Source organism: Zea mays, chromosome 3 (assembly GCF_902167145.1).
Source record: "Zea mays cultivar B73 chromosome 3, Zm-B73-REFERENCE-NAM-5.0, whole genome shotgun sequence".
NCBI lineage: Eukaryota > Viridiplantae > Streptophyta > Magnoliopsida > Poales > Poaceae > Zea > Zea mays.
Window position 1 is genome coordinate 200,393,793 of NC_050098.1, and position 16,258 is coordinate 200,410,050.

General features: G+C 41.6%; 1 protein-coding gene across 1 annotated transcript; it reads left to right on the plus strand.

Moving 5' to 3' along the window:
• The first annotated feature begins 8,908 nt into the window (after positions 1-8,908).
• On the plus strand, positions 8,909-14,025 carry LOC100273311 (uncharacterized). The gene is made up of 12 exons (NM_001147752.1): positions 8,909-9,195; positions 9,334-9,405; positions 9,516-9,577; positions 10,336-10,419; positions 10,612-10,711; positions 10,793-10,913; positions 11,059-11,222; positions 11,319-11,456; positions 12,016-12,137; positions 12,237-12,331; positions 12,845-12,965; positions 13,723-14,025. The coding sequence occupies exons 1-12, from the start codon at positions 8,980-8,982 to the stop codon at positions 13,805-13,807; spliced, it is 1,380 nt and encodes a 459-aa protein (NP_001141224.1). The 5' UTR covers positions 8,909-8,979; the 3' UTR covers positions 13,808-14,025.
• Positions 14,026-16,258: the final 2,233 nt, after the last annotated feature.

Genomic DNA, 16,258 nt, shown 5'->3' on the forward strand with positions numbered 1-16,258 from the left:
TGGTATGTGCTTACACGACTTTTTTTATTTAATTATATTATATTTGGAAAAAATTATTAAATATTTCTTCCGTTCTTTTTTATTTGTGTTTTAGTTTAAAAGTGAACTAACGTGTGATAAATATTGAATAAGTACATATTTGTGGATTGCTGCACTTACGTTGTGAAAAAAATTTAAACGGGACCTTCTATTACTAAAATCTCTACTAACTATTAAGAGCACAGTGTAGACTGCCCCCGTCGATTTCCTTGCCCCGCGGATCACGCGCACGACCGCCCGCACCCCCCGCGCCGTCCCTACGAATCATGCCGCACATCCGCACGCTGCGTACGCGATGCCCCTACGAACACCCGCCGCCATGCCGCTCCCTACGCCCGCACAGCCCGCCGCAAAACCGCCACGGCCGCCGCGATCGCCGCGAAGGTGGATCCGGTGCCATCTGCCCCGGCCTCGTCCCCATCTTTGCTGCATTTCCGTAATGGCGTCGGGCTCCTCTCGCTCCCAAATCGACCAGGTAAAACCCTAACCCTAGCACCAGGCTACATTCCCCTCCCTACATCCGATCCCTAACTCCGTTCTCTGTTCGTCGGCAATGGTGGTGGCGGGGGCGAGGAGGAGGCCGGCGAGAGCCGCAAGCTCTTCACCGCGAGTGGCACCGCGAAGCCATTCGCGCTGTCCGGAGGCTCAGCGACGAGAAAGGGTTCGCGGTCGCCGTGATGATGGACACCGAGGGCAGCGAGATCCACATGGGCGACCTTGGCGGCGCGCCCTCCACGAAGGCTGAGGTCAGCGCGCGACCCTGCTGCCTCAGCTTCATCTCGTTCCTTCGCCATCCTAGATTCATTCCATGCTTAAACACTGAATGATGTGCGGCTAATACACTAATTCGTCGTTCGTCCGCATCTGACGAGATCTCGTGTGGACGGCCTCACGAAGGTGATATTATTCAGGATGGAGTTTGCATGTAAAATCTGAGAAATTGTCCGATAGCACTCCTGAGTTTCATTTGAAGATGTGTCCTAAAATTATGGGCTTTTACATGTGTTTGTGATTCGTTTCAAACGGTGGGCGAATCACGCGTGTTTGATTCCGGTTGACTTCGATTGCTAGGCTGCTTGCTTTCGCCTCACTCCTTGCAGCAGTGGGTGCTACTTGCATCTTTGTTTCTGTCTCCTTCCTCGCCGCAGAGCAACAACAACAGTTGCAGGGGCACGGGTAGAAGGTTGGGGGACAGGTGGAAGAGGACAAGCAGGAAGGTGACCGAAGGTGGGCACTGAAGGCCGAAGATGGACATGAAATTGCAACTTGTTGTCGCAAAGGTATTAGAACCCAATGCATTTCTTTGTATCCCGTATTTAGCTTCCTCTTATCTTTGTTCGAAATTGCAACATGGTGTTTGGTCATTCGATTTTAGGGATGGGCTCATCGCCCCCTTAGAATCTCTCTCTAGATAGTGCGGTGCCGCATGAAAATAATAGGTTTTGGGTTGGATTGTGTGTTTCTGTAGTTTATTTGCGCTGCCCTCATACTTGGACCTTGAGACCTTTACCTTGGTGTAAAAGGATTTATTTTTACAGTGAATTGAAAGTTGGTAGTTGTAATTCCCTGTTGCAATAGTATGTGTCGCATGCTTGAAGAACACAAGAAGTTGACAGTAGATTTAAACCTGTAGCATTAGAAGATGTTATATGATGTATTTTGGTCCTTACTTTGTATGGGTATGCATTTCAAGTTTATCATTATACATATAGCAGAGTGAAATAACATATTTCTGTAAGTCCAACAACATATAGGATCTTACTAACATGCTCTCTCTGATTCACAATATTTGTCCATGGCATATAGACAAAAGGATGATGCAATGTCCACCGAGTGTTTTCTGGAATTGACTAACACGCGCATCTGACAGTAACAGAGTCAGAAGAAATGCAAGCAGTACAAGTTTGTAAGATAAGCTACCTTACCCTTTATTCTGGTTTGGAAGTCAAAATAGTTTGTTTCTCTGTATGCAGCATGTGAGATTGTGATTGAAATAATTCTTATAGCTAATCTCTCTATAGTTGCCTCAATTTTAGAATCTATTTAACTTCTCAAGAATACAATGATAAAAAATTATGAGTCAATCTTAGAATCTATTTAACTTCTCTTGCTGAGACCTGACCAAGATGAAATAAGTGCACCGGCATGACATATGATCTCATTAGGGAATTTAATCAAAATTTTGTCAAAACACATTTTGTTTCTTGCTTTCCAGATAACCAGCAGATGGCCGAAACTAGCACAACATGAGTAGCATTATTGATTTTTAAATTTTTCCGAAGCCACTCAAAGGAGTGTTCAATGTCCCCTGGAATGTATTTTGTACTAAGGCATTTGGCCACTACACCCCAAATAACTTTGGTGATTGGACAAGTGAAAAAAGGTGATTAATATTTTCATCCTGAGGACAGAAGCTGCAGCGAGGGTCACCCTTCCACTGTCTTCTGATCATATTATCTTTAGTAAGGAGAGCATTATTTTCAAGGAGCCACATAAAAACTTTAATCTTCAAGGGAACAATTTTTCTTTAAAATCATGACATCATTCATCATCTTTTCAGGTTATTCAGCATCTGCTCTCTACCATTCCCCGTAATAGCGTGAGAAAACAACTTATTTTACCAGCTATCAACACTTCCGAATAGTCTGCTGACCATCAAGCTCTGTTCTTTGGCATATTAATTTCTCGCTACTTTCTTGAAACAGCAAACCATTGATGAGCTGAATGCATTTTGTTATGCTTACTTCCGTTTGTACTTCTGTCTTTGTTGGTCTCGTCGGTATTTTAAACCATTGCTTATGTTTTACTTGAGCAGGTGTTTTCACCGAGCTGGTTCAGCAAATGCAAGTGGAAGGTGTACCGGTTAGCTTCCAGGGTTCTGTTGCGTCCCTTGCCTGAACTGTTTGTTTTCTCATCCTTAGAACTATTGTTGTACCTGCAATAGCAGTATGCACTCAGCCTGTTCATTCGGTAGTGTGTATTTTTCTTCTTTTGAGGATTTGTTTCTTCCCCATGCTGTGAAACGGACAACAACCTGGAACTCTCGTTTTAGAAACTACCTTACTGTCGTACTATCTGACTGTAGGACAAACATAATTAATATATGGCATGCTTAGCTGATTGTAAACTTGTATGGCAACAAGATTGTGAAGACGTGCACTTTAGTGTAGAGAAGAATAACTGATAATTTGCTGTCAATAGTTTTTTAACCTTATGTTGTTAATGTTGCTAATGTTGTTTAGAGCATCTATACATACGCTACTATTTTGGTTGCCGCATCTGACGAGATCTCGTGTGGACGGCCTCACGAAGGTGATATTATTCAGGATGGAGTTTGCATGTAAAATCTGAGAAATTGTCCGATAGCACTCCTGAGTTTCATTTGAAGATGTGTCCTAAAATTATGGGCTTTTACATGTGTTTGTGATTCATTTCAAACGGTGGGCGAATCACGCGTGTTTGATTCCGGTTGTCTTCGATTGCTAGGCTGCTTGCTTTCGCCTCACTCCTTGCAGCAGTGGGTGCTACTTGCATCTTTGTTTCTGTCTCCTTCCTCGCCGCAGAGCAACAACAACAGTTGCAGGGGCACGGGTAGAAGGTTGGGGGACAGGTGGAAGAGGACAAGCAGGAAGGTGACCGAAGGTGGGCACTGAAGGCCGAGGATGGACATGAAATTGCAACTTGTTGTCGCAAAGGTATTAGAACCCAATGCATTTCTTTGTATCCCGTATTTAGCTTCCTCTTATCTTTGTTTGAAATTGCAACATGGTGTTTGGTCATTCGATTTTAGGGATGGGCTCATCGCCCCCTTAGAATCTCTCTCTAGATAGTGCGGTGCCGCATGAAAATAATAGGTTTTGGGTTGGATTGTGTGTTTCTGTAGTTTATTTGCGCTGCCCTCATACTTGGACCTTGAGACCTTTACCTTGGTGTAAAAGAATTTATTTTTACATTGAATTGAAAGTTGGTAGTTGTAATTCCCTGTTGCAATAGTATGTGTCGCATGCTTGAAGAACACAAGAAGTTGACAGTAGATTTAAACCTGTAGCATTAGAAGATGTTATATGATGTATTTTGGTCCTTACTTTGTATGGGTATGCATTTCAAGTTTATCATTATACATATAGCAGAGTGAAATAACATATTTCTGTAAGTCCAACAACATATAGGATCTTACTAACATGCTCTCTCTGATTCACAATATTTGTCCATGGCATATAGACAAAAGGATGATGCAATGTCCACCGAGTGTTTTCTGGAATTGACTAACACGCGCATCTGACAGTAACAGAGTCAGAAGAAATGCAAGCAGTACAAGTTTGTAAGATAAGCTACCTTACCCTTTATTCTGGTTTGGAAGTCAAAATAGTTTGTTTCTCTGTATGCAGCATGTGAGATTGTGATTGAAATAATTCTTATAGCTAATCTCTCTATAGTTGCCTCAATTTTAGAATCTATTTAACTTCTCAAGAATACAATAATAAAAAATTATGAGTCAATCTTAGAATCTATTTAACTTCTCTTGCTGAGACCTGACCAAGATGAAATAAGTGCACCGGCATGACATATGATCTCATTAGGGAATTTAATCAAAATTTTGTCAAAACACATTTTGTTTCTTGCTTTCCAGATAACCAGCAGATGGCCGAAACTAGCACAACATGAGTAGCATTATTGATTTTTAAATTTTTCCGAAGCCACTCAAAGGAGTGTTCAATGTCCCCTGGAATGTATTTTGTACTAAGGCATTTGGCCACTACACCCCAAATAACTTTGGTGATTGGACAAGTGAAAAAAGGTGATTAATATTTTCATCCTGAGGACAGAAGCTGCAGCGAGGGTCACCCTTCCACTGTCTTTTGATCATATTATCTTTAGTAAGGAGAGCATTATTTTCAAGGAGCCACATAAAAACTTTAATCTTGAAGGGAACAATTTTTCTTTAAAATCATGACATCATTCATCATCTTTTCAAGTTATTCAGCATCTGCTCTCTACCATTCCCCGTAATAGCGTGAGAAAACAACTTATTTTACCAGCTATCAACACTTCCGAATAGTCTGCTTACCATCAAGCTCTGTTCTTTGGCATATTAATTTCTCGCTACTTTCTTGAAACAACAAACCATTGATTAGCTGAATGCATTTTGTTATGCTTACTTTCGTTTGTACTTCTGCCTTTGTTGGTCTCGTCGGTATTTTAAACCATTGCTTATGTTTTACTTGAGCAGGTGTTTTCACCGAGCTGATTCAGCAAATGCAAGTGGAAGGTGTACAAGTTAGCTTCCAGGGTTCTGTTGCGTCCCTTGCCTGAACTGTTTGTTTTCTCATCCTTAGAACTATTGTTGTACCTGCAATAGCAGTATGCACTCAGCCTGTTCATTCGGTAGTGTGTATTTTTCTTCTTCTGAGGATTTGTTTCTTCCCCATGCTGTGAAACGGACAACAACCTGGAACTCTCGTTTTAGAAACTACCTTACTGTCGTACTATCTGACTGTAGGACAAACATAATTAATATATGGCATGCTTAGCTGATTGTAAACTTGTATGGCAACAAGATTGTGAAGACGTGCACTTTAGTGTAGAGAAGAATAACTGATAATTTGCTGTCAATAGTTTTTTAACCTTATGTTGTTAATGTTGCTAATGTTGTTTAGAGCATCTATACATACGCTACTATTTTGGTTGCTGCTCTTGATTGACTTTGGATCCGTTGAGCCCAAACAGGCATTCCCATGTTTCTTGCACAAACAGAGAAAGAGATTTTAGCCACCAACAACTTGTTGCCGCTAATAATAATTCGTCGGGTTATGCAATATTTACTGTTACAATGAGGTAGTTCTCAGTAGGGATCTCCATAAGGGTCTTCTTGCCACTGGCAAAGTTCGGCACCAAAGATTTGAACTCCTTTTTCACATCAAGCATAGATTTGAATGGTTCCTTCCCTTTCCAGCAGAGAGGCAAAGAACAGCCAGATACCTCTTCCAACGTCCTACTTAGTTCACCCTTAAGCTGTAAGAAAGAAAACATCATTACCCCCATGTTTATTCATGATCCATGAATCATTTGTATTACATGAGACAAGTGCTTAATATATTTTTAGGACCTTGAAGTAGTCTAGTTGGTCTATGTATGAATATGGATATCACCCACACTAGATTAGAGTGTCAATATGTGGTTCAAATCTTACTCCAAAGTCGCATTTGGTCTTTTACTGACTTTGTCTATCTATATTCCTTGATAAAAAAATTTGTTGCAGACTCCTTGATAAATTGTTGATAAAAACATGGGAATCTGTACCATTAGGTGAAGGCCTTTTTGTGTTCATTTCTCTGACGACATTTGGGGTGATCGAGTGCTGATATATTCACTGGTAATATAATCTGCCAAGGAGATATTGAATGCCCTCCTCGCTTGCTCTCATCCATATATCCTATTGTCTACATTATGTACTCTAATTTGCTTTGTTGCTCACGTCTATTTTGCTTTCTAAGTGGTGAGGATGGCGTTGGCATGCGTGGTGAGGGTACCGTCTCTGCGGTGGGCGCCGTGGTGTGGCTGGGTGGGCTCGTGGGTTTCAGTCCACCCAGTGACAATGCAGCACATCAGGTAGGTAACTATGTATTCCTTTTCGCTTTGTTGTCATATGTGACTTGAGATAAATTAGCCATGCGTTCTGACAGGAGGACATGCTGTTGTGTGCGCCGCCGTTAACTTCAGAACATGTATCGACATTCACAAGGTGCATAGATGTAGTGGGAAATATATTGTATGACTTCATTATTTCTCTGACTAACTGATTATGTTGTAGTGGGAAAGAATGTCTTTAATTATCCAGTAAGCAACACTTGGTTTGCCGCCAAATTCTATTGGTTCCTTGTTCTTTGCATGCACGAACAGTGAAGCATGTCAAATTGTAAGATGTTTCGGAAGCAAGCAACTCAAGGTTAAATGATTAGCTTAGCTAAAGTGTTTGCCTTGTGTGCAAGGAGGTGCTATTTTTAGTGATCTCATCATCTAAACTTTGCGTGCGTTGTGCTAATTTGGTTCACTGATTTTCTTTATTTTTAAGCAATCAAGCTTAAATGATTAGCTTCTACCGAAGATCTAAAATTATGTATTTCCTTTTCCTTTTTTCTCAGCAATTTTCCCTCTTCTCGACTCTGATAGCTTATAAATCTGTTTAGTTCCAAACCCCATTTCCACTGAAATATGCTTACCATATGGGCACAATGTTTCTCCACAATAAATGGTCCAAGAATCCAGGATTATTCCAATGCCAATGCTATGTAGCTTGCACTTGCACATAGAAGGCAATAGGGGATAATGGGGTGCTTGCTCTTTTAACATTGGTTCTTGATATGGAGGGAGTAGCCTGGTTGGCTGGTTTACTGCATCGAACAACTTGCACTTGCACATACCTATATATCTTTTAATGTATGCAAATCTTCTTAACCTTTAAAAGATACTAACAAGAAGGTATAACGATAATTAATGTTTATATATCTCAATATATTTTATCATTATATGTTGACTCTGTAGCAACGCACGGGTATACACCTAGTTTTAATTAGGCCACTAGCGACACAGGCGCCTCTCGTCCACCGTATCTCCCGCGTTGGCACCAACCTGATCCTTCAGAACAGCAGCACCAGCCCCTGCGACTCTGCGAGTCGACCGTGGCGTACGCGCCTATCGACGCCGCGGTCCTGCGGCTTGTGATCGATGGGCACGACTCCAGCGCCGTGGCCGTGCTGCCGGACGGGCTGGAGGCCGAGCCGGCGCGGCGGTGATCGCGTCGAGGAAGGATAAGGAGGACAGGACGGCGGTGCAGTTCGCCGGGTCGCTGGCCACCCTGGCGTTCTAGGTGCTGGCTAGCTCGTCGGCGACGGGCCGGTGATGCGCTCCCGACGAATGCGGTGGAGGTCGTAACGGGCCTGGTGACCTGCACGCTGGGCAAGCGGGCAGCATCAAGAAAGCGCTGATGAGATGTGAGGATTGTTGATCATTTGATCTGCCGGAGGATGCGAACTGTGGTACATATACCTGGAACAAATATAGTTGCAAATTCTGTGCAGTTAAACATATACCTGGAACACGTTGAATCGATCGTGTGACGACTCTAACTGACGATGTACAGCCACCGTACCCGTTTCCTGTACAGATACGGCCGCCGCATCGTCGTAGGCACGTCGTCGTTGTCGATCTCCCAATCATGTGTACCACTTGCGCACGGTTGGATTGGATCAGTGTTCACCAAAAAATTTGTGCCGGCACGCGGCACACACCACAACAACAAACTGCATATCATGGAGGTCACCTTTGCCAACACGTCACGCTTTGCCCGGCTGGTGCGGTGGTGCGGATCAGATAAATGCATCCGTAGCTTATAAAAATGGTGATAGTGTTTTTTCTTCCTGAAAATAGAAATCTAGTTTTGTGATAAACAAATAATTTTTAATTTAACTATTTATAGACATAGTTTGTTTTTAAGAGAAAAAGCTAAAATGCCATAAAATTTGAGAATTAAGACAGTACTGCTTATGATAAGCAAATTTAAACTCAGAATATATTTATATAAAAAAATATTGATATGAGATTGACCAAGCGCTTAGCGCACACGAGAATACGTACAGAAGTGTCCTTCTGCCACGCCAGTCCACATCTCCACGGCCACCGGCAGACGGCACCGAACAAGGGACACACGCGCTCGTAGGCAGTAGGCACGCACACGCCGCCACGTCGCAGCCACGAGCCCACGCCACGAGGCCACGACCCCAAAAACAGCCGTCCACGTCGCTTCCCCGGTCCGGCGACCGCGCCCGCTGTTTTATACGCGACCCGGCGGCCGCACCCGGCTTGCGCACGCCGTTCACGTCCCCCGGCCCCCGCTCTCGTTTCCCCCGCCCGCACCAGGCACGCTCACGCGCTGCGCACCGGATGGCCCCTGCTAACGTGCGCGCGGCGCAGGCGCAGGCCCCCAGCGCCGACCGCAGGTTAAGTACGCTAGTGGGGCACCTGCTGCCTTCCTCCCCACGAAGAGCAGCAGCAGACACCTCCGCCACCTCCACCCTCGAATCGTTCCCCACCATGGCGTCGCAGGGATCCTCCGTCTTCGCCGCACTCGAGCAGGCCCCGGAGGACCCCATCCTCGGAGTAAGTCCGTCTCCCCAGTCCTTTTTAGCTTCCTTTCCCACGGTGATCTGGTTGTCGCTATCGGTCGCGCGGTTTCGATGCGATCGCGGCCTCGTGGGTTTGCTCTGGCTGATCAGTGTTCGTTTGGTTTCTGGGCAGGTGACCGTTGCCTACAACAAGGATCCCAGCCCCGTGAAGGTCAACCTCGGGGTCGGCGCCTACCGGACCGAGGTAAGATGAGTTTGGGGATTTGCTATGAACCTTCTAATTCCCCTTCTGTTTTTTTATTAGTTGGATTGGAGATGGATTTGACGCTCCTGTTCCTATTCTGATCTCTGCAGGAAGGGAAGCCCCTAGTGCTGAACGTGGTCAGGCGCGCCGAGCAAATGTTGATCAATAATCCGTAAGTGTCATGTGAAATCCATATGACCCGCTTGATTTCGTGATCGTGCCTCTGTGGTTATTGAACTTTCAGGCTTAAAGCTCCTGCCCTCAGCCCAAGTGGAAACGGAAGGGGATTTAGATAGTTGCTGGATCTAAAATCTGGATAACACGCCTCTTAATTTGACTAATACTTTCATTCGCATCCATAATAATTATTGACTTGTCCTCTGTAATTGTAGGTGACCTTTCTGTTCAATACTAGTTTTTAAATAAATTTTCTTCTACGTTTAGGACTAGTCTTTTTTTTGCGACTGTATCTGCTCTGTCCCACTGCCGTCTAAGATTCTCTTCTGTAGTCGACCTTCAATTGCTTTCCCTCCTTTCTTTTTTGTGGTACCTGAAAAATTGACCTTCGTTTTGTCTGTGGGGGGAATGGTTTGTCGTTTGCAAGCACTGCCATACTCCCTCTGTCCAAATTTTCTTAAGTTTGAATTGATAGAAAATATTTTCAAATGAGTTTATTATAAAACTAGATTCGAAGGTTGATACTAATTATATATCATAATTATTATATATATATATATATATATGTATGTATATAATTGGTCATATTATACATTGATTACGACTGACTTCTGGGAAAGCGAGAGAAGATAAAAAGGGACGTATGAAGTATGTCTCGTGTGTGTACAAGCCACTGATGCGAAAAAACTGTTGGTGTGGAAGTTTATGATACTTGAAGCTGTATTTTAGACACATTTTTCTTCTTATTTCTAGGTCACGTGTCAAGGAGTACCTACCAATCACCGGTCTGGCTGAATTCAATAAGCTGAGCGCTAAGCTTATCTTTGGCGCTGACAGGTATTCTCTGTTTGACTGGTTTACCCATTTTCCTCATTTGTGGGTCAACTGTTCCTAATGGTGATGTTGTCAACTGTGAATTCTTAGTGTTGAAGTTTCATTACATAAAAATAAGTTCCCTAGCTACTGGTTCTGGTTTATTCAGGTTTTATTACTTCATTAGGGAGCTGATTTTTTTTTTGAATCGAATAGCCCTGCTATTCAGGAGAATAGGGTTGCTACCGTGCAGTGCCTATCGGGTACTGGTTCTTTAAGAGTCGGAGGTGAATTTCTTGCAAGGCACTATCACGAGGTTAAACTTTTCTTGCTCCTATCTGTTTTGCTGCTTCCTGATTATAATGCATGACTGCTAAATCATACAAATATATTCCAGCGCACTATCTACATCCCACAACCAACCTGGGGAAATCACCCAAAAGTCTTCACCCTATCTGGCTTGAACGTTAGGAGCTACCGCTATTATGATCCTGCAACATGCAGCCTTCACTTCGAAGGTATGGATTTCATTTTCATGCTAGATCTATTAGATATGCTATAATAATGTGAGTATGCTAGTCAAATTGACAACTGTGTTATATTTTTTTATATTCGTTAATTTTTTTATGGCTGTCATTGACCAAATTTTGTGTTGCTTTGCAGGACTCCTGGAAGACCTCGGTTCTGCTCCTTCAGGTTCAATTGTACTGCTGCATGCCTGTGCTCACAACCCTACTGGAGTAGATCCTACCATCGAACAGTGGGAACAGATTAGGCAGCTGATGAGATCAAAATCACTGCTTCCGTTCTTTGACAGTGCCTATCAAGTATGCAGATGTGCAGAGCAAAAGTGACTTGACATTGCAAAAAACACATCTGGATCCTATACACTCATCATTCACATTTTTTTGTTAACCTGACAGGGCTTTGCAAGTGGAAGTCTTGACAAAGATGCTCAGTCAGTGCGTATGTTTGTTGCTGATGGTGGTGAACTTCTCATGGCTCAGAGCTACGCTAAGAACATGGGATTGTATGGAGAGCGTGTTGGCGCTTTGAGCATTGTAAGATACCTTCACTCTTGTTCTTGTTGATTTCACTTCCGATCATCAGGAAATCAAGGTTGTTGGCATCTTCCTCTGGTGTTCAGATATATTCCTATGTTTACCATCCAACTTGTGAGCTTAATGCTATAGGAGCGATTGATGTGTGGAAAATTCTGCCACTTGTGTTCAAATTTGTATTTTATCTCCCTACTTGTTACTTGAGATATGTCAGTTCATATAGCTCGTATCTGTTTCTTTATCTGAAATCAGAAGTGCATTGCTATGGATGGGTTGAGTTGTCAATCACCTGTAGTCACTGGTGACTACAATTTTAGCCTTTTGCCAGGATTGAATTCTTTCGCATTTGTAGAATATTATATTAATGTAGAAATTGTTTTTAATGTACAGTGGACAACCATTTACTTCCATCAGTTCCAGAGATATTTGACTAGTTAAGGATAGTCATGACTTTATGCCTTATCTGTTAAATGATGATGTTATTTCTCCTACATTATGCCCTTTTGAACAGTCTTTTAGGCTGCAGAGTGTCCTATTCATAGTAACTCTTATGTTTCAGGTATGTAAAAGTGCCGATGTAGCTGTTAGGGTTGAAAGTCAACTCAAACTTGTCATCAGGCCTATGTATTCAAACCCTCCTCTTCATGGTGCCTCTATCGTTGCTACCATACTCAGGGACAGGTATCATTCTTGCTATTGCAATGCCATATTCAGAGGTGGGTCCAAGAGTTATACAAAGTGGTTACTTCCTGTTGATTGATTCTATTTATTAACTTCCAGCGAGATGTTCAACGAATGGACTCTGGAACTGAAGGCCATGGCTGATAGGATCATTAACATGAGGCAACAACTATTTAATGCGCTGAAATCCAGAGGTACTTGTTTCTGTCAATTGCTATTTTTCTACAAAATATGATTAAATGTTGTTTGCAAAGTAACTTACCCTTTTCTCAATTACCATTTCTTTCATGGTCTTGTATTGCAACTCTTGGTGCAAATGTTTTTCTTTTGTCCTGGATTAATGTAGCTGCTTAAGGCAAGCTATGTAGCTACTGCTGCATCCAAGATCTCTTGGAGTCTTGGGTTATCAGCAACTATTAAAATAAGAGAACTTTCTCTTTTTACCTTCTCAGTTGATTTATCAAGAAATTGCATCTGACCTTAAAATAGTTATCAATCTGTGTGACTTATTTGGGGGAGCACTATTAATCTGTGCTTGGAATGTTTCTGTTTTTTATCTGAATTGAAAGGCTATAATGTCACATTCTTTTTGCACCAGAAAAGAAATTACCATTATCGAATCTCAATGTATTGTTCCTTTCTTTTGTCTTTCGTTTCGGGTTTCGGGTCATAGCACGATGGCACTCAGTCTCGTTAATAACGTGCAGGAACCCCTGGTGATTGGAGCCATATCATTAAGCAAATTGGGATGTTTACTTTCACTGGGCTGAATAGCGAACAAGTCGCATTCATGAGGCAGGAATACCACATTTATATGACATCTGATGGGTAATTTGTCTATTCAACTTTTATAAGTATATTGTGTTTCCTGTATTTTTGTAGTCTAGTTGCTACTTAACAGTGGCTACTTTGGACTTCTTATTAATCTTATTTGCCTTTCCCCCTTAAGGGCTAGTTTGGGAGTCCAAAAACTGGAGGGGAATTGTTTGGACTTCTTATTAATCTTATTTTAGCCCCTCCAATCCCCTCCGGTTTTGTGGCTCCCAAACTAGCCGTAAGTTGGGGTATAGGCTTAGGTACTTGTCTTAATATGTTACTCCCTCTGTTTTTAAATATATGACATTTAGAAAAGCTAATAGGACACGCTACTTAGTTATAAAAATGAATCATTAGCTTGTCCTACACTTCGTAGTACTTTTAAGATCATATAGCATTGAACAAACTGGATCTGCACTATTTGACATTGATCTAAAACGAGGTTTCATTTTCTCACTACCACATGGCCTTTCCACATGAGTTGGAGTGGTTTAGTGTGGAATGTAAACTAAGGGCTACTTTGTCAACTCAACTCTATTTTCCCAAGGGTTTTCCATTTTCTAAGGGAAAATGAACGAATTTCTCTTGGGGAAATGAAAATCCCTTGTAAAAATGGGGTTTCCAAACTAGCCCTAAATTTCATATTAAACCACTCTAACTCTAACAGTACACACAAGAATAAGGCCAACACATGGGTCTCCAAACAAGCCCTATAATGGAAGTCCCAACTGTCATAGCTATATTGACAATGTATATATTCTTTTTGCAGGAGGATCAGCATGGCCGGTTTGAGCATGAGGACTGTGCCCCATCTTGCAGATGCCATACACGCTGCAGTTACTCAACTGAAATGAGGATAGTATCGCAGCTTTCGTGAATAAAACCTGAATCACCCACAACAATGTTCTAAGTACTCAGCCAGTGGTATTTACTGGTTGACCTACTGTAGTTTGCGTCGGAATAGATATGTTTTTTTACTCTTCGTGGGGCAGTTTTGTACTGGTGGATTCATAAGGACTCTGATTATGGTGCGTTCGGAACTTATAATAATAAGCACATGAAATTTTGCTTCAGGTGCAGTGATGCTGTCTCATTAAGTTATTAGTTATTAGGTTGCTGTCTTATTAAGTTATCAGGTCGCAGCTGGGTTGAAGCGGAGCACCTGTCTTGATTTATCTCTTCTCTTTTCTAGAGAGCTTCTGTCATTCGTGTGCCCTTTTATATCATTTTGCTCTATCAATGATTATCCTACAATCTGCAGTAGTTTTGATTCCGTTTTGTTCTTTGCCTGCTGTACTGGCTCAGAAGTACGGTAATGCTCGCAAGCTTTGCGGTTGTTGATTTAGGGACTGAAAGGATCTGTTTAGAAAGGTGTCGATTTGGAGACTCAAAAGGATCAAGACCTTCCAAGGAAGGTGAATTGAGTTTCTCTAAATTTTCTTGTATGAATTAAAAAGTTTTGTATCATAATTTTTAATTCTATACTAGCATGATAATTCTATACTAGTGTGACAGTTCTTAGCGTGACAATCCTGAGAATATAAATATTTTAATTGAATTGTTCAAAATAAATGTTGAATTACTTAAACATAAATGTGTATAGTAAAGATTAGAAGACATCGATTTTTTATGGAGGTCTTGAGAGTCCAACTATTCTTTATTGGAGATCTTTTTAGTCCACCTTTATTGGAGATCTTTTTAGTCCACACGAAGATCAAGTGCTCTCTCTGACGGCACAGTTAATTGGTCACAACCATTGTATAAACCCGAGTGAGTTCACTTATAAGCTATTTGAATGATCATCACACTCCTAATCACCATCTATGTCTATGTGAAGTATAAGTTCTCTGAATGATCATCACACTTCAAATCACCATCTAAATGTCTATGTGAAGTTGATTACCAAGAGTACCAAACACTAAATTACTTAGGCCAAATCAAACCTAATGAGTGTGATGGTTGTGTAAATCACTCTAATTGCCACTAATAAGCTCGCTAATTATGTCATTATTAGCTCTCAAGTCCCCTCACTAGCAAAGGATCTTCCACACTCTCAAGTGGCGTTTCATGTGTTGGAAGGGCCAAGACATTTCAAATGGCTAAGTTGAAGGTATAATTAGCTTTAAAGGATGAAACTAGTTGTTACACTCTCACTTTGTATTTCGTATAGTTGAGGGAAATAGACATATTAGGTGCTCACCAACTCAGCACCAGACATGCTGACGCCTTCCTAACGACTAGTTTCTGAAACTTCCTAACGACTAGTTCATGAAACTAGCTGTTAATGTATGTGACATCTGACGCACATAATCATGCCACATTAGAAATATTCAGTGAGGATATTCTTAATTTGTACGGTTATGGATCTCTCTAAGTATCATGTCTGGTGTCATATTCGGTGGTACACTAAATAAGTTTGGTGAGTACATGCATATTTAGGCCACTTATACAAGCTCTCTAAGTGCATGTCCGGTACACCTTACCTAGTGCACATCGGTCATGCTGGTGTTTCTCTCACACACTAGAGGGCTCACTCTTGTCTGATGTCTTATCCGGTGATGTATCAGACACGTTTGATGCTACTACAAACTCGCCAACTCACTTGTTTCAATCGCATTTTGAGTTGGATTTTCTTTCAAACTTTTTACAAGCTATTTTGGTTTTACCTAGCACCTGTTTTTACAAATGTGCACCACCACACCTAACTAGACATATCTAGGTCAAGCTCTCATTTTATGTCCCTTTATAGTATGACTTAAAAAGGAAAATAAAAGTTCTAACACTAATTTGAGTGTCTAACAACTCCATTGACACTTAGAACTAGCTGGTCCTTAACCTTCCGATCATCCTCTGAAAATCGACCAATGATCTCCATCAATAAGGGCATGAATACCATATAAACCCAATCATCTTGCATTATTGCGATATAACTTACCATGTTTATGCAGAGCACACATTAGCCACAATTAGGTATGGCAATTGGCAACGGATAGGGTTCAGAAAGGATATTATAATATCCGCCTGCAATGATATTCTTGGTTGCATCCAATATCCGCCTGAGACCATATCCACGGGTAGAAATTCATATCCATGACCACGTCCATTGGGTTTCAGATGGATTTCTGCTGTCGTACATTATAGAGACAATCATTTTCAACAATTTAATAGCACAATCAATCAGATTTCTTCCCAATTCACCATCATACACAATTAAAACTTAATAAAAGAATTTACAAATAGACATGTCTTTTAACAAGCAATATTCTCAACATGACCAAATGGAAGGGGCGTCGGACTAGAAGGGG